This window comes from Arvicanthis niloticus, chromosome 20, assembly GCF_011762505.2.
Source record: "Arvicanthis niloticus isolate mArvNil1 chromosome 20, mArvNil1.pat.X, whole genome shotgun sequence".
In the NCBI taxonomy this organism is placed as follows: Eukaryota; Metazoa; Chordata; class Mammalia; order Rodentia; family Muridae; genus Arvicanthis; species Arvicanthis niloticus.
This window is the reverse complement of record NC_047677.1, coordinates 23,002,738-23,022,208: the sequence shown is the minus strand read 5'-3', so window position 1 is coordinate 23,022,208 and position 19,471 is coordinate 23,002,738. Positions and strand designations below refer to the sequence as shown.

The following is a 19,471-nucleotide window of genomic DNA, read 5'->3' as shown; positions in this document are numbered from 1 at the left end:
ACAACACCATTACCTAAAACATTTTGACCTGTTACATTGGACCTAGTTTGTTATCTATCAGGCAAATCATACTTTACTTCATCCACAGGGGTTACAACATTGGAACACGGCTGGTGGAAGATTTTTTGGCTCGATCCTGTGTGAGAAGATGCCATAGTTATTCAGAAATTATCGACATAATCGCCCAGGTAAATGCATTTCTGGTTCTGTCAATGTGTCTTGAAAACATGTCAAGTATGAGGGTGTATATCTATAATCCCTATAATACTACCATTTGGGAGGTTGAGGTGAGAGGATTGTGAGTTCTAAGTCTGTGCTAAATAGTATGTTCCACGGAAGCCTAAGCTACATGAGATTCTGTCTCAAAAACAAAACAAACAACAATAAACAACTAAGATGTTTTCTGACTTTAGTAGTCTTTCATCCTGACTAGACAGGTTTCTGCTGCATATGTTGCATAGGTGTTGAGAGAGGAGATTATGATAGGAAAGCCTTTTATTTTCATACAGATATATAACTATTTCATAATCTGTATTTCATACAGATATATAACTATTATGAACTATTATGAACTGAAGACCAAGCTTCTAAACTGACTTCAGTGTGTGTGTGTGTGTGTGTGTGTGTGAGAGAGAGAGAGAGAATGTGTGTGTACATGTATATGTGTATGAAAGAGTCTATATGTGTGTTATGTGTGTGAGTGTGTGAGAGTGTTAAGTGTATGTGTGTCACATTGGTAGCAGTGTTTTACAGGAGATTGGGAAGGTGGCTGGGCTGGTGAAGTAACTGTTACACAAGCATGGGGACCCAAGTTCATATCCCCAGCAGAGTTGGAAAGTTCTTGGATAACCTAGGGGTGCCAATCAGGGAGCCATCCATTGTAGAGCAGTCTGCATAAAGAAATCTCCAATGGTAACAACATCCTTGGCATATTTTGAAGGTTGGTAGTCTCAGAGGTTAGAAGCAGCTGCAGAGATTCAGTCCTTCATGGAGCCAATGTATATATTCACAGCCTTAGAAGCTGTGAAAGGAACAATTCTCCCAGCCTGCAGCCTCTGGTCACTGACTGGAGGATCGGTGGAGCCTGAGCAGACTCTGTGTGCTTCTAAGAAATAGTGAAGGCAGAGACAAGCAAGGCAGTGCGGATCAGATCCTAAAGTCTTCAGGCTTCCTCTGAAAACAGCAGGCCAGGCCTTCAGAAGTCTCCCTTTCTGCCTCATCCTATAGGTCTGTAGCAGTACCCAATTAAATTATCAAATTGATCCCATTGATCCTAGTGGTGGCTCGTTCCTCAATACCTGACCCAATGTTCTGGGTTCCCGAATGAAATGTGCCCATGCACGCACGCACACACACACACACACACACACACACACACACACACACACACACACAATATTCCCAAGTTATTACTTACCAAAATCTATATTCCAGCTTTGCTGCCCTGAACCTGGTCAGGTAGCCCTCTTGGGTCCATTCTTTTCTGGCCCCTACATGGCAGCTATGCTCTCTCCCTCACCTTCTCCCGCATGGTGTCTTTTCTCTCCTCCTGAATTTCAGATCTCCTTCTTTCTCTCCTCTCCCTCTGTCTCTAGCTTGGGAATCCTAAAAGTCCCGCCTCTGTCGGCCCTGGCCAGCCATTAGCTGTCAGTATCTTTATTTACCAATCAGAACCAACTGAGTGCAGGATCCCTGAGTGTCTTACCTGCAGACTCTTGTGTAAGCAGTTTTGAGGACTCAGATTAACATAAGAATATAAGAAGTTACACAGGTCTAAGATGGTTCTAGTTCTGAAGCCCCAAATGACCTGAATTTCTAGGGTTCAAGCTAGGCCCCTGATAAGGTTGAATGTAGTTGTGAAAATAAGGTTAAAAAAAAAATGAGACCAATCTTTCTTTCTTTCTTTCTTTCTTTCTTTCTTTCTTTCTTTCGTTCGTTCGTTCCCACAACACTAATCCTTTGCAAGTGTTTTGTGGAGGTCAATCCAGCACAATGGGCAACCTTACAGCAGGCATGCCCCAAATCAGTACCAAATGTAACCCTGTGGAAGAGACTAGTTTTTTACCAGCATCAGAAATTATTTCCTGAAGCAGTATTTTCCCAAGAGAAAAGTAAAGCTTCCTGTGCTTTGCCCAATATCTGGTGCTTGTGCTAGCATCTTACACAGCTCTGATGTATGGAAGGCAGCTTGGGATCATCCAAGACTAGCTCACCTTTCTTAGAACAACACATCTTTAGCCACTGTCCTTTCATCACAGACACAGGTTTTCGGGCTAGTGTTACTCTGTGATCTAGTAAGTATTTGAGAACACAAGCTATGTAGGAGGCTTTGGCATGCTGCAGAATCTGGTTCACATAACAGACCTACTAAGCTGGCTTCCCCTTCTTTGGTCTTCTGAGCCCTGATATTTATGTACATGATGAAACTGACCCTTTACACAAGTGGCTTTCACACTAGCACACAACACTCATTTTATGATTCTGAGTGCAGGTACTGCCTTTGGTCTGTCAGTCTCAGAGCATCTCTCTGAGAAGGCAGGAGTTGATTATTGACATTTTTTCAATAAGAAAACCAAGTTCTAGAAAGAATATGTTGGAAATGAGTAACATACATGAAGAAATAAACTTTCAGTACTAAAACTCAAGTGAAAGTTGTTTCTTCTTTATGTTTACTATTATTTTACGGTTAGCGAATCATGAAGATGACATTGGAATCCAGCTGTCTTCCAACTTCAGCACAGTGAATTCAATGCCATTAAACAGGTTCAAGAAGAGAAGAAGAAATTCCTCTCCACGTGTGCTGGCAGAATATATGCAAAATCCTGCAGCAGTGTTCTGTGTATGTGCATGTGTGTATGGGAATACATGTACGTGTAAGTGCATGTATATGAGGTCCAGAGATCAACCGCATATGTCATTCTTCAGGTACTACCTACTTTACATTTTGAGATAGGGTCTCTCATCATCACGGAGCTCCCTCTGCAGTGAGGTTACCTGGCCAGGGAGCCCCAGGGAGCCATCTCGTCCTCCACAGCACCTGGGATTATAGCATGTGTCATCCCACCTGCACTTCTCACATGCTACCACCCCTGGTTTTTCACATGGATATGGGAGATCAAACTCAGGTACTTGTGCTTCTGTGGTAGGCATTTCTTCAACTGAGAAACTTGAAAGTTTTAAAAAATAAAATAACTTCACTAAACCAATTACGTGGTGGGTGGAACTATAAAAATAGTTTTAATAGTCATTTTAATGTAAAGAAAATACTGTGACTGAACTATATTAACATATATAGCCTTACTTATTGTTTTTCCTGTTGGGAGCTACCCTAATCCTTTTGATTAATAAGTCACTGTATTCCAATAATGGTGATTCTGAAATTTCTTTTTTTTTTTTATGGTGAAAAAAAAGTGTATATTTAGAATTAGCCATCTGGACTCAGTTTAGATGATCCCAATCTTGTTGGCAGCATCCAGAGCATCATAATCAGGAGGCAAGTGAACACACGCCTTCTTCTCCCCATCAGGCCTTATCAGGGTATTGGACTTTGGCCACATCAATGTCATAGAGTTTCTTCACGGCCTGTTTGATCTGGTGCTTGTTGGCCTTGACATCCAGGATGAACACAAGCGTGTTGTTGTCCTCTATTTTCTTCATGGCTGACTCAGTGGTCAGTGGGAATTTGATGATAGCACAGTGGTCAAGCTTGTTTCTCCTGGGGAGAAACTTTTCCGAGGATATTTTGGCTGCCTCCGGAGCCGCAGTGTCTTGGGCCGCTGGAAGGTGGGTGACGTTCGGATCTTCTTTTTGTGGCTGTGGACTCCTTTCAGCACTGCCTTCTTAGCTTTCAAGGCCTTCGCCTTGGCTTTGGCTTTTTGGGGGTGGGGGCAGGGGCTTCCTTCTTCGCTTTTGGCGCCATATTGGTGAAAAGGCGATTCTGAAATTTTTTTGGGAATGATTTCCCTTGGCCTTTACCTGAATTCACCTCAGTGTCTTAAATGTGCATATAAAGTTAAATATAAAATATTCCTAAGGGATAAAAAGTTTCCAGAGTGTTAAAGCAAAACACCAGCAATAACATGTAAAGTCATATAACATGGGAATTAAAACTTTTTGTACTTAAAGTTACTTTTTTTAGGCTTTACATCTGAGACAGAAAATGATTTTAAAAGCTGATTAGGACTCCATTATAAAGTCATGCTCATAGAACACTGGGTTTTTTAATTTATTCCTTTGGATCTGTTCATATGATCTACATATTTTCTATTTTAATATAATATACTCGTGTTTAAAACAGCATGATTAGCAAATTTTTTTTTAAACATCAGTTAAGAGCAATAAGCAATTGAGAATTGGGGATCTTGTGGCCTGTTATTGACAGCTGAAGGTTATTTTCTGTCATGCATTGAAAGACTTGAGCTCATCTGCTCTGTGCTCAGTACATTGAGATGTACTGGGGGACACTGACTGTTGATCTAAGTGAGCTACAGACTAAATAGGGCAGCAGCACAGGGGGTCCTTTAGTTTCCTCTGGGTGTTATCCTTGGATCCAATCCCACATATTTATCTAAATCAGAAAGACAAACAGAAATAGACTTCAAAAGAAATTGGCTTCTGTGCTGTCTGGCCTTATATCAACTTGACACATGCTAGAGTTATCTGAAAAAAAGAGAACCTTAACTGAGAAAATGCTTCCATAAAATACCGCTATAAGGCGTTTTCTTAATTGGCGATTGATGAGGGAGGCCTAGTATGAGTGGTGCCATCCCTGGGTTGGTGGTCCTGGGTTCTCTAAAAAAGCAGGCTGAGCAAGCCATGGGAAGCAAGCTGGTCAGCAGTACTCCCCCGTGGCCTCTGCATCAGCTCCTGCCTCCAGGTTCCTGCCTTGTGTGAGTTCCTGTCCTGACTTCCTTTGGTAATGCACAGCAATGTAGAAGTAAAATAAAAAACTTTCCTCCAAATAAACCCTTTCCTCTCCAACTTGCTTTTTAGGTCACAGTGTTTTATCGGAGCAATGGAAACCCTAAGACAGCATATATATTAGGAAATAAATCCATGTTAGAACTTTTAGCTGGATGTAATGGCATAAGCTATAATTCTAGCATTTAGGAGGCCGAGGTAGGAGAATCATAAGTCGAAGACCAACCTAAGCTACACAGAAATTGAAGCCAGCTTCAGAATGAGACCCTGTTTCAATACAAAACAAAACAGAAAGAAATCACTTTTTTCCTAATCAAAATTATTCTCCAAAGAAACCCTAACAAGTAATTTATGAAGGTTACTCTAAAAGGTGCCTAAGGTGACAAAGGTCTCACATAGAATGTTCTTGTTATCCGTACTCATTTGCTGTCAGCCATAGTAAAATTACACTGCCAAAACCAAAACTAGCAATTCCAGTATGAACTATGGTGTATGTTTAGTCATTCATGTTTTGGGGCCTAAGCCAGAACTTGGAACTTGGTAACACTGAGCATCAGTAGGAAAGGGAGGAGGGTGAAAAGGAAGACGGGAGGAAGGAAAGAGAAGAAAAGAGAGAAGTTTGTTGTTTAAGGCCTTCAGGCAAGAGCTTCTCTCTAACAGGCAGGGCCGTGGCATGGTACTCAGAGTGTTATGGGCTTCCTCAGCCCCTTTCATGAGGATACATGTTGTGGCCATACCTGGTGGAAAGTTTTCTCTGTAGAAATTAAAGAAGAGATGCCTCTATGTACGAGATTATAAAGGAATCAAGTGAAAATGGTATATGAAGCACGAGGAAGGAGATAAGAAGGGAGAAAGAGAGGGAGGGAAGGGAGGGAGGAATGAAGGAACAAATGAGGAAGGGAAGATAGGGAAAAGAAGGAAAAAAAGAAGAAAAAGAAAGGAAGAGGACAGACGAAAAAGAAAAAGGAAAGAAAGAGCAAGCAAACAAACACAGAGAAAAAGATTAATATCTCAGCCAAAGAGAAAAAAAAGTCCACACACAGTGTCCCCTACTAAGAGAGTCTGTTCTGTCTTTAACAGCAATAAAGTGTCTCCTACAGATGGCAGCCACCGAACTGTATAATATTCAACAGGCTAGACACAAGATGGTCAGAGTTAAAATTAAAAACATGCAGGACACCTGCTTTCCAAAACTCTGATTTCTAAAGGTGTCATGTCTCATCAGTCATCCTGTTATGTGTAAATTCCTCTGTCCTCAGTGAGGTTGCATTCCCACCCCTGTCAACTTTTTCTTAGCAATGAAAAGAACATTTTCCCATTCTCACAGAGCAGCTGTCTTCTGGACACCTCTTCCTTCCAAAGCCTGGTTTTCACCTCTTAATCATTTTTACTTGTTTAAAAAAAAAAAATGTTCTCACCTAGAGTGATGATGTCACCTACTTACTTCAGGAGCATTGCGACACAGATGCAAGGTCAGGCTTTAGCTATGTGCACGCCCACGGATGCTTTCCTTATAATTAGCAGCTGTCATTAAAAAGACCTGGCCTTTGGCAGCATTATCTCATTAACCCTTTAAACTCTCTTCAGAGGAAGCAGGCAGTAAATGTGACTGAATCGGTTTTAGAGAACTAGGACAAATTCAGATGGGTTTAGTCATAGTTTATCCCCAGAGAGCATAGGAGAGGGAGGAAAAGAAGCCATGGCTGCGCTTTGCTTAGCTGATCTCTCAGACCAAGCACTGTGTGTAACCCTCTGCTTTATTTATGAAATGCAGAACACCCACAGAACCCACAGTAGCTGCCCTGCTTCCAGAGAGAGAGAGAAAGGATACATTTCAAAAAAATTACCAGAGAAATGTATGTCCAGATAGGAAAGTGATACCTCTGAATGAGTTAGAAGGCTCGGTGAAAACAGAGCTCTCTTGAACTTGACATCCACTCTGAACTTTTCTGCCTTTCAGAGTTGAGGCCTGGGAATTTTCACAGGTTAACAGAGTTCTCTCTTTCTCTTATTTTCTCTTACTTTGTATTTTCCAGCAGAAAGGTCATTCCATTGCTGGGCATCAGCCCTTCCTTTCAATGTGTGTGTAAGATCTAAAATTTTGCCATCTAGTGGCCTAAAGAAACATCATCTCATGGGAGAGAAGGGTAGCAACATGTTTTCCACTTTTATTCTACATTTTATTTCTTTAAGGAGATGATAGCCTAAATCTGAATTAATTTTCTGAAACATTAAAATAGATTCAGTTTTTAAACTGTGACTTTATCATCTACATGTTTAATTTTTGTAGTTGTAGTCAAGGATATTACCCAAGATGCACAGGCAAGCTTTCATAACATATTCTGGTTGCTTCTTTTGTCAACTTGACACAAGTTAGAGCAGCAATTGTTGGGTTTTTTGTTGTTGTTGTTGTTGTTGTTGTTGTTGTTGTTGTTGTTGTTGTTTTTTCAAGACAGGGTTTCTCTGTGTAGCCCGAGCTGTCCTGGAACTCACTCTGTAGACCAGGCTGGCCTCGAACTCAGAAATCTGCCTGCCTCTGCCTCCCAAGTGCTGGGATTAAAGGTGTGTGCCACCACTGCCCAGAGCAGCAGTTCTTAGCTCATGAGTCTCGACCCCTTGGGGAGGTTGAAGGATCCTTCCACATGGATCATTTAAGACAATCTACATGTCAGATAGTTTCATTGTGGTTCATATAGTAGCATAATTACAGTTATGAAGTAGCAACAGAAATAATCTTATGGTTGGGGGTGGATGGAGTCACCTCACCATGAGGAACTATATAATGTGAGTAACGACACCTAGCAAGGCAGGAAATCCTCATAGTGACTATGGTAAGCATATGCTTTACTCGGTAGTTCTCAAACCTTTTTAATCCTTTAATACAGCTCCTCATGTTGTGGTGACCTTAACCTCAAATTTATTTTCCCTGATACTTCATAACTATAATTTTTCTACTGTTATGGATGGTAATATAAATATCTGTTTTCCAAAAGTCTCAGGCAACTTCCATGAAAGCTGTCATTTGACAGCCCATAGCTTGAGAACCACTGCTCTAGGGCAAAAGATTTGGTGGGACTCACTCCAGAGAGGAGGCTGCATAACAGACAAATACTTTTTCCAGGCTGAATCATTTTCATTTTAAAAAAGAAGTCTGTTTAAAACTACAGTTAAATCTACATGAAAAGGTTGCAGTAAGTCACACCAGTCACATTTTTTTAAAATCCTGCTTCTAATGTGAGCATTCAGCACTTTCATGGCCAAGTCTGTGCTGAAAATCCTAAGCCTTTTGAAGTCTCTCATTCCCATGCTGCTTTAGCTGGGAAAGCACTGTGGCCATAGACTGCCGAGGCAATAGAAGTATGAAGATTGGGGTTCCAGCCCAGCAGTAGAGCGTTGATTTGCATGCATGGGGCATGGGGTTCAGTCTCTACTGCCAGCAATAACTAAATAATAGATAAAGATAGAGGGCTTTACCCAGAAGCAGCTATCTGGTGCCTTAACAGGAACATGGAAATCTAGCATTATAAGGCATTTTTCACGGAAGTGCCATGGATTGGAAGGCTCAGCAGTCCTTGTTGAAACGCTAGGAGACAGTACACAAAATGTATGCAATGCTTCAAACACGGAATTCTAAACATAAAAAAAAATGTAAACTGTATATAGGGATTAGCTACCAAGGAAGGAACAACACATACTAAAGAATCTAGGGATTAAAAAAAAAAAGTATACAAAGAAGGGACACATTTTGAAGGAAGAAAGCCTGAAGCTCAAATCTGGTTGAAGGAAGGAAAGATTCAGACCACAGACAGTAGAAAAGTTTCCTGGGTATCCAGGCGGACACTAATGGTGGCAATGGTGCATGACTTTTCCTACAAAGGCATGAATAGACATATATATGTCCACTCTAGATATCATCCAAATGCAACCTTGTGAAACAAGGAGTTTAGTAGGCTTACTTACAGGGCATGGGTAAAAGGTGTCCCATCGGAGCATGGATGATGTGGGCAGCTACATCATGAAAAGCTCACCCCGGCATGAGTGATGATTCACAAAGCCTGCACCAGTGAAGCTCCCTGCATGACTTGCAGGCAGCTACACTACTGAAGGATGCAGCCACCACACATACAAGATGATTTCTACAGATATATACGTGTGTGTGTGTGTGTGCATACATATATACATACATACATACATACATACATACATACATACATACATACATCTATCTTTGGGAAGGAATCTCTTGAGTTTACTAAATCAGAAGTTTCATATGAGCCTCATTCTTACTCCAGGAAAAAAATGTTTCAAATCTAGAGTAAACACCTACACGACAGGTAGGTTATCAGCATGTAGGAAATCCTCCATGGGGTGTAAGTGATCTGAGGCTGGTACATTAGAAAGGGTAGACATCTCATGCACTTTTAGTTACTAAGGTAGGTGAAAACTAAGAAAGGATGAGCCAGAGAGGGTGTCTCTCCATCTGTTACTATAGCATCTTCTGCTTAAAAAGATGCTATGGAGGGAATGCTTGTATATTCTAGATGGAGCATCACAAAGCAGTTAAGAATGGCTTTTTGTCTCTTACACGGAGAGCATGAACCATTCTGATGAATATTTCTATAACCATTGCTATGGAACCTTTTTACTTTTGTGGCTTTATGTTTGACCTCACCCCACCTGCTTTTGTACTGCTGTTGTTGTTGTGTTGTTGTTGTTATTGTTACACTCTGACTACTTCATGCTCATCTGGGCAACTCAAGCTGGGCTATGTGAGGAGCAAAGGGAACCACATTTTTTCCTTTTCCCAGAATCTGCCACTGAAAACAAGTTGAGTGAGAAGGAGCACTATTCTGTCAGTAAACGTTTCTTCATATTAAGGATTTTTTATTGAACATTGTGAAATTTGTCAAATACAGCCACTGCCTCTAGTTTCTGTGAGTTTCTTCACTGTGATAACTAATTCTCTCCCTAACTCGCTGTCATGACTTTTATTTCCAATGTCCACTTTATTACTGTTTAGAGGTGCTACTACATGGTCAAATGGCCAAGAACCCCAAGATATTGCTGACCAAATCTGCTCTCTGTAAGCCCAAGGACATGGCATGTAAGACACAGTGGCAGATACTGTCCATAGCAAGTTTGGTGTGAGCTCTGGGTTTAGCTTTAATGAGTATGTGAGGGTCCCATAAACTTTTAAGTCATGTTCACCTTCTGAAGTACCTGTTGGTTTCATGGTGGTGAAAGGATGAAATTCAGTTTGTGGGACAAAAGTTGTAGATAGTGTCAAGATAAGTAAGCAAAGACCCACCTTAGAAAGGAAAGGGGACATGTGATTCTGTTTCTTAAATCCTTCTATTGTGAAAACTGAGCAATATAAATAAACCTTTGCATCTGAGGTGGTTTTTTTTTAAAACTTTTTGGATTTTTTTGTAAATATCACATCTTGGACCCCAATCTCATTCATCCCCCTGTCCCTTCACATCTACCTCTGACCTTGCAACCTCCAAAAAGAAAATAAAAGCAAAATAAATAAATAAATAAATAAATAAATAAATAAGCAATAACGAAACATCTCACTGTGGAAGCTGTGGTGTGGCACAGTATGTCCCACAGTACACTCTTTTGTCCACACGTCTTTACTTGCAAATGTTCATTGAAATGAATCACTGGTCTAGTTCAAGGCCTCAATACTGAATCCTCTCCAGGACTCCTCTTGCATATCCTATTGTTACCCTGTGTCTTGGAGATTCTACAGCTTTGGATCTGTAGGACCATCCCTTTCATACACACCAGCAGTTCCTAGATGAGGTAGATGTTGGGTGAGCCAATTCAAATTCCTGGATCTGAGCCTACGTGGTAGCTTAGTTGGTCAGCCTGCCAGCTGCCTTTCACCCATACCACCAAGGCAAGCTCTCCAACACTGCTCTGGCTACTGCACCCAATGCTGCATCTAGCAAGGGACAGGGCCAGCTCTCCTGCTCTCATGGCCTCCAGCCAGTTCAGCTGCACCCATGACAGCAAGACCAGCTCTACTGTGATGCACAGGCAAGATACAGAGGCATTCTCTCTCAAGTTCTGCAGATGCTGAGGGGCTGGTATAGTTTTCTAGCTCTCACAACCTCAGGACCAGCTCACCTTCCCCTTCTCCATCAGGGCCATCTTTACTGTGTTACCCAGGTTAGGCCTAAGGTCTGCTCTTCAGTGTTGCAGCTGGCAAGGAATGGAAACACCTCTCTTGAGTCTAAAGTTTTAACCAGTCTGAGAAATATAATCATTTTACATTTAATCTTCCAAAATTTTTCTATTGATTAGTTTCCTTTGTATGTATTTCAATTATTTCAATGCCCCATCATCATTCTATAACAAAAATGTCTTGAGGAGTGTACAAACTGTTACCATAGTGGTCATGCTAATAGTCCTTCCTCCTCAGCAGTTTGAGGTGGGAGGATTCCCTGAGCCAGGGAAGCTAGGCTAGGCATCAGTGTGAGATTCTGGTCAAAGAAAATAGCTCCAAAGATATGATGGTACATGTCAACTTTGGTTGATTTATATTTTCCAGTGCAATCTTTCATTTCTAGGCAATTTCATTTCTCTGTTATATGAGCAAGCTTATTAAATGGAGAAAATTGTTCAACATTGCTATTATCTAGTCTGCTCTGCTCACAGTATAGACTTTACTAGGTGTTATTAATGTGAACTCAGAAAAAAAATTTTAAAAAATCACACATATGCAAGGCATCTTTTTTTCTATTCTGTCAAGACACACAGAGAAATGGAGCTGTGGTCTACATTCATCTATAGTTGAGGATTAGCACCCTTTCCTGTTCTACCTTAGTTCCTATCAAATGAAGAAGAACCCTGTGATCCAAGCATATTTGCTATGTTGAAAACCCAGTGTTCCAGATATGTCTGGTAGTTCTTAGTAACAAACCACAGATGCAAGACTTAAACTACAGCAGAATCCAGGTCAGGAAAGTATCTGATTCTCATTAAATAATAGACAGTGAATTCATCTCGATAATTTCATCAAAATGTTTATTTTTACCACTGCCTATCCATATGACTATGGAAAGTTTCAGAAGAGAAATATTCAATCCTCTACGCTGAGGTCAGTCACAATTGCAAAATGTAAACATTAAATAGGCAATTAAGTAATTACTAATTCTATTTTCACACTATTATGAAAAATGTTTGAAGTGCATCCTAAAACTTACCATGGACCCAAAATGCTGTAGATAGACTCCTTTAGTTGCCAACATTAAGATTTGTCACAGTGTTTTCTGAAGTATATCCTGGGATGCAATATTCATCCCCAAGAAGATCAGAATTGGAAAACTGCTCCATCGGTCTCATCGGGCCTCTGGACTTCCTGTTGCAGTCTATTTGTTGATTACTTTTTATTAGTTACTTGTTTCTTCTTGTAGGTAGCTGCTAATATTTTCTTGGTTGTTTTGTGGTTTTCCTCTCCATGCTTCTGGTGCTACACAGGATTCTCTGTCTTATAGATTTTGCCCATTTTTTAAGAGAGAGAAAGGGGGGGGAATGAATCTGTGTATCCTATGAGGAAATTAGAGGACAACTTGATCAAATTGGTCCTCTCCTTCTGGGAGTTCCAGATGTTGAATTTGGGCCATTTTGTGAGCAAGAAACATTCTTTTCTCTGGGTATTGTTTGTCTTCTACCCTATCAGTCATTCACTGTAACTTTCTCTGTGTGTCATATAAACATATAAAAAGAACATCTATAATCTGCCCACTCATTAGAAACCTTCTGGATAAAGTTTTTATGCTAGGTTATTTTCAGACCCCCTAGAGAGATGAGATGAACTGCCAGATTCTCAAATGCCCACAGCAGCCCATTAACCATTACCACAATGGCAGGGTCATGAGACAAAGCATGGCATCATGGAAACCCCTCAAAAAGAATGCTTGGGTATTAAATGTTTTGAGATTTACAAAACAGGGCAAAGTCATTGGTTCCTCCTGCCCAGGAAACTAGTAAAATGTAACTCTTACCTTCTCAGAACCCTCTGTCCACTTCATTCATTTCAGAAAGGCCAGACTTGGCAGGGACTCAGTGAAGCAGGCTCCACCTGTACTTACCGTGGGTACTGCAGTGGAGAAAACTGCCTGCCTTAAGTGTTTTACAGATAAGTATCAAGTAAGTAAATCTTAAAAAAAAATAAAATAAAATAAAATAATGCTTCCCCTAGGAAGCAGTCCAAGTGAAACCGAATTGTTTGTTGAAAGTAAGTATTTAAGACCATTAGTGAGAGTGGACAGACATTTCTCAGAATAGCAAACGCAAAAGGAAACTTTGATAGCAGAGAGGCAGACAACCCCCTAGGAAAGTGTTGTTGTGATGCAGGAGACAGATTGGCTTTTCTTTTGAGTTTAGAGAGGAAGCAAGCATGAAGCAAGCATACAAACTTGCCCTAGTCATCTAGTTCTATGGGGCCTTTCTTTTGTTTCCCCCACAAATGTTTCATGTTTCCAGTCCTTTCTGTGGACATTCTGTTTTTTCAAATAATTTTGCCTGAGGTGACCTGATATTTTTTTATGTGAATGGGAAAACTGCCAAGATAAAATGAATTTGAACCAGATTTCTCAAGACAGAGACATCAGTATGTCTGAGGTTTGTTTTTCTTTTTAAAATTTTCTTTTTATAAAGAAATGCTTTTGTACCTTATGTTTCTGTATTTTACTAACTCTCCATTGTTATTATTCCTCCCCTTCTTCCTCTTCTTCTTAATTATATTTGTCTTCCTTTTTATAAAACAATTTTTATTATTTACCCTGGATTTTTTAAATTAGTTACCCTGCATGCTACCATATTTCACAACTAAAACTTTCATATCTTGCCCAGCACTTGCACTGTGCTGTCATTACAGCACTATACTCCAAGGGCTGTCTGTGACTAACCTCTGGATGGTCTTTCTGTCGTCAGAATAGAAATCTCTATTTCCTCTTTACAGCCATTTTCTACGCCCTTTAACTGCCTCTTTTGTGCATGTGTGTGCACACACATGTACACACACACATGCAGGCACACACACATGAACACATACATATACACACATGCACACTGTACATAACCTTCTTTTACAACTTATCTTAAGAGATGTGTTTTAAAAAAAAATGTAGTCAGAAGAGTGAGATGGAGAACCAGAAATCTGTAAGCAAGGCAGAGTGAAACCCACAAGCTAGACCATTCCATGGGTGGAAAGAAAAGTTTACTGGGAGACACAGACTGCTGGAGAAGAAAGGACAGCACCCTGCAGGAAAAGCTTTCTCAGTTTTATTGGGACAGGCAGTAGCAGAGGCAGGATGCAGATCAGAAGAGCCTGGGAGTTTGCATGGGGACTTTGATCTGTTGCAGGCTGTTTTGGTTAATTGGCCTTTGTCCCATTAGGGGGTAGATAAGGAAAGTAATGGCCCCATGAGATTCCTAAGGAATGCTGAGTTTAGGTGTCTATTTACCTGATAGCAGTCCTTCTGTTTACCAGTCAAGGTCCTGCCTGGGCTGAGCCTAGGCTGTCACTTAAGACAGTCTCCCGAAGTACTGCCATTTGGGGTCACTTTGGACCCATCTTTTTGTTCTCAAGCCTTTTGTTTCTGCTCTTCTATTTGTTAAAATCTCTCACTATTCTATAGAGTTGATATTTTCTAATTGACCTATTTCTGGACCTCATTTGAGCAAGGAGCACATCACTATGACTGCTTAGCTGTCCACTTCTCCAGGTGATGAAGCTAGCCACCCCTGTCTGCTAAAGGGGACTCTGACTCCCCACATTACTTCCTAGGGCAGATATAAACATAGGACATTTCCATGGAAACTACTCAGAAACACTCATCTTGGAAACTCAACGCTCTATCCAGGACAAATGAGGAGGATAAGAGAGAAAGGCACACTCACAGAATTCACCCCAAATAGTAAACCTCTTAGATGCTTTGCCACTATCTTATGCAAGAATAATTTTTAGAAATTATATGCTGTTTTCTGTGCTTCTCATACAGCCAAAGACTGGAGAAAAAAAATGAGACAGTTAAATAATACTAAGAATTCTGAGTTTAAGATCCAGGCAGTCCTTACACTACATGGAGCTGAGGACTTTGGTGGGGAGGCCAAGCAGAAAGGCCATTTGTTAATACAGAGGGTCTGGAGAGGCATTCAGAATGAAGGCTCACAACAAATTGGGTGGAAACTGAAGGCCAGGCCAGAGACAGCGCTTCTCAGCACAGTACAGGCAAAGCAGGAATGAGGGCCAACGCATCATCTGTGCCACATTTTAAGCCTGGAATAGATTCATCACTTCCTCTAGTTCTTCAACTGGAAAAACTGGATGCTAACCAGATTACATTTACACTTAACATCTTCTTTTGCTGTTGCTACTTGGCAAAGCCTAACTCACAACCTAAAGCAGAAGCATAATGAACTGTTTTAATTTCTTCTGGTTTTTTTTTTTTCTTTTTTCTTCTCACATATATTAAAATAAGTGGGAGCCCTCAATAAATGGGAATTAAATTCCACAGAAGTCACAGCCCAACATAGCACAGCATTCCAGAGAAGGCTGGCATCCGAGTTAGTTGAATGTCAGGCCATTTTCCTACTTAACATTTTTGGACAGAAAAGAAAGGAGTAGAAATGAATTTTGAAAAAAAGAAAAAATTTTGTGGTTATAAAATTTCTAATATTTCAAAGATGGTACTATTAACAGTCAAACCAACTCATAAAATAGTTTAAGAATTTTTACAATTTGGACTGGAAATATGGTAGATAGGTTATTTATAAAAAGAAACTTTAAAAATATGTAACCACATAAATATTTTCTCCCTTTAAGTAGGAAAAAACTGTGTAATATAATCTAACACATAGATGATATGTTCTGTTCTACAGGGATTGGTAGAAGGGAAATATGGGAAACTGTTTCTTGTGGAAAGCATGTGTGTGCAACTACTGAGGGCTACTGATTTTAGACTCAGGCTGGGGAAGAACCCAGAGACATGTGAGCAGCTTTTGCTAGTGTTTCAATATGAAGAAGAGGTGCCTTCAGAAAGATCATCCTCAAATTTTAGTGATTATATTTGAGAACAATGTTTTTTCTTCAGTCATAAGGAAGTATCTGTTAAGGCTTGGTGGTCAGTGAATTCTGAAAGTCCGTGAAACCCCTGCTTCCTTTCACTTTATTGACAATTGTCTGTCCTCCTCTGCTGGTTGTGATCAGGTTTTACAGCAATAAGACATGCAGCTTCTCTCCTTGGCACTATAACCATATATTACTAATCATTCATTGGTTTAAATGTTCCATGTCAGCATATGTAAACTAGGCTGCCTCATTTTGCATAGGAGTCTCTTAGTTTTATTCATTTGTTTAGTGTGCATATTGTATGAATGTGTAGATGATCATGTATGCATATTCATGTGCGTGCATGGATCCATACTCACCTATAAACATGTATGCCGAGACCAGAGAACAATGTCTCTGTCACCTTAGGAGTCATCAATCTAGGTGGATGTGATGGCATATGCCTTTAATCTCAGCACTCAGGAGGCAAGCAGATCTATGAGTTCAAGGCCAACCTGTTCTACAAAGTGAATTGCAGTTCAACCAAGGCTACAGAGAGAAACCCTGTCTGGGGTCGGACAAGTTGGGGGTAGGGGGAGACACAAGGACAGAGAATGACCAAAAAGGAGACATCAGGCTTGTTTTTCCAGAGATGGTCTCTCATTGGCCTGAATCTCACCAAGTAAGCTGGACTGGCTGGCCCAGTGCCCTCTTTGTCTCCACCTGCCCAGCTCTAAGGTTCTATGTGCAGTACTAAGTCTGACATTTTTATATGCATCCTCATGCTCAAATTCAGGTCTTCATGTCTCAAGGCAAGCATTTTCTCATCTGAGCTGTCTCTGTGGCTCCAGAGGTCTCTTTCCCAACTCCCCTAATGCTTAACTTCTCTCAATCAAACTCATTAGAAAAGAGAGAAGAAAGAAAGAAAGAAAGAAAGAAAGAAAGAAAGAAAGAAAGAAAGAAAGGAGACAAAAAAATTTCAGTGAGCCAAACCTTCACCTCCAAACCCTTAGGTTTTTCGTTTGTTTTACTTTGAGACTGGGTTATAATTGACGTAATCACAAAAAACACCTGAATATATTTAATGTAAATCTTACAATGCATGAGAGCCTTCATTAAGAAACCAAGAACCAAAGGATTGAATACTAATTAGAAAAGAATGATATGTTGCCAAAGAGCAACTAAATTAATTAGACAGGAAGACTGGGCAAAGATAGTTACATCAATGAAGTCTGTAGAGTGTTCTCAGCCTCCATCTCTCATCCTATACAACAGCTATGAGGCTCTCCCTTGTGCTGTAGAGAGAGCATCTTGCTTTGGGGTCCCATCTATCTTCTGCTTTTGAAAATGATGTGAAAGTCAAAGTGACCTCCTGCTCCTGATGTTTTGCAGGTACCTTTAACTCAAAAATAACTTGGCAGAGTGACACTTTTAGGGAGTGTGGAATAGCCCCAAAATGTTTGAGACAAACTGGCTCCTGTGGGTTGGAAATGGCTTTGAGGGCATTTCATCAGTGTGGCTATTTATAAGGAATTTTTTTTTATCAAGAATAAAAACTATGAAGCAAATATTCTGGGAAACAAAACTCCACTGAGCTTTCTGAGTATAAAGAGTTGGAAGCATCAGGAAGGCCAACTGAATTCTGCGCTATCCCTGCTTGTCTGGATAGGTCATTTCAAAAGAAATACTTGCTCAATCCCGATGTGCCCTGACTTCTCCTGACTCTCCAGGCAGCAGTTCTCAGCAGCAGCTGCCCAAAACTTCTGAGCAGCACAGAAACTGCAATGCTCAAGGCTAATTTTCGACCAGTGAAGTATTGGTTTCTCAATAAGACAAAGGCAATAGAATATTTTTAATGTTTCCTGTGTGTTTCTAATGAACACTCGTGCTTATAGGAAGGGTTTACAGCAACTGTGTCCCATGATGCCGTGAAGCAACTACTGTAGCAATGAGGTGGAACTGTCATGTCATGCCTATTAAAGTCTTCAAGTAATATAAAATGAAATGAAATAAACCAAGTGCACTGGAGTAAAATGAGAAAGCATTCCAAAGATATGACATATGCTAAAGAGCTTGGTTAAGATGGAGAACTTTCTTCCTTGATTAAGGAAGTGGTCTGATCTCCAGGGAGGAAGAAGTTAGAGAAGTCCATGTTTTCTACACCCTTACTCCAATGATATGGAAACTATTTTAAAAAATAAAAACTAATTCAGAAACTGAATTTAAAAAAAAAAAAAAAAAAAAAAAAAAAAACTGCCTTGCTTCATGTCCAAGGTCAGGGATCTCAGAGTCAGCCAACTGTTTAAGAAAGTAAAATTTTGTAAAGCCCTGATCACTGTCCCTTATGTTTCCGAAACCCACCATGCAAATTCCAACAAAGCCACTGAGAGTAATAACCCTGTCCCGTTTAAACCATCAGCGTTTCTCATTACTGAAGAAGCACATTTTTTTCTGTTGACATCTGGAGCTTGAATGCTTTTACAAAGTGACCTGTCACCAAGGATAAACACATTTTGAAGCTTTGTTCCTATAGTCATTTGTTAGATCATATAATCATTTTATTCTCTTCTTTGAAATGAGCCAGTAAATGTAATTAGGATATTTAATTAATGTTCTCTAGTTTAATCTGTTTTCATTACAATTTATACGACATTATAATTTGTAAGTATTTCCTTCTGGTATTCATATAGCTGCAGGTTTAGGAAATTATAAAAAGCAAACTGTTCAGACAAATAAAGATAAGTATATGAAACTTTAAGTTTAGAGAGAATTCTAAACCTTTTATGAACTTCCTACCAATGTAAATCTTATCAATCATTTTTAACAAGGTACCAAAAGTAAACAAAGTGAAACTGTGACCTCATTAATATAGTAGAAACTGATTAATATAGGACAGCTGCCCCAGATGTCCAAACACTGGATGCAGAAGGCTCCAGTGCCCACCAGAAGCCACAATCCTAGAAAACAGACACTTATTCCACACTTTCCAATACCACCACGAGCCGACCACTTATGTACAGGAGCCTTTAGAAGACATTTCAGACACAAGTGCATAGAGGAATAATCTAAATTGGAATTTGCCTGGTTGCTTCTTTATTATATTAAATACATTGCCGTATTTTGCCTATAAACTAGTAGTTTTCTCTAAATGCTTGTTTATCTTCTGGTTTTGTGTTTTAGTAAACAATACTTTCCAGGGGGTACTATGTGCTTAGTTTTATCTTGTATCACGATATATCAAATGTCTGCTTGCTGTTTTTGAGGAAGCTACTATAGATGAGTGGCTTCAAGTTACACAGGATTTGACTCACTTATTTTTCACCTAATAGTTTAGAATTTAATACTTCTTGTCGCCATCCATTATGTCATTATGAGTTTCTTTTTTTTTTTTCTAGTTCTGAAAAGCTCTACAAGCAATAAAAAGATCAATAAGGAGGCATAAGATGGCATAAAATAATAGCTTTTGTGTACTCGGATAACAATCCC

General features: G+C 39.9%; 1 protein-coding gene across 2 annotated transcripts in view; it reads left to right on the top strand.

Annotated features, from left to right (window-relative positions):
- Trappc3l (trafficking protein particle complex subunit 3L) overlaps positions 1-19,471 on the top strand; it is a 64,595-nt gene that overhangs the window by 21,657 nt on the left and 23,467 nt on the right. For both annotated transcript variants that reach the window (XM_076916503.1, XM_034524919.2), the window contains one exon: positions 89-188. In XM_076916503.1, the coding sequence (XP_076772618.1) occupies positions 89-188 (100 nt within the window). The remainder of the gene's footprint in view (positions 1-88; positions 189-19,471) is intronic.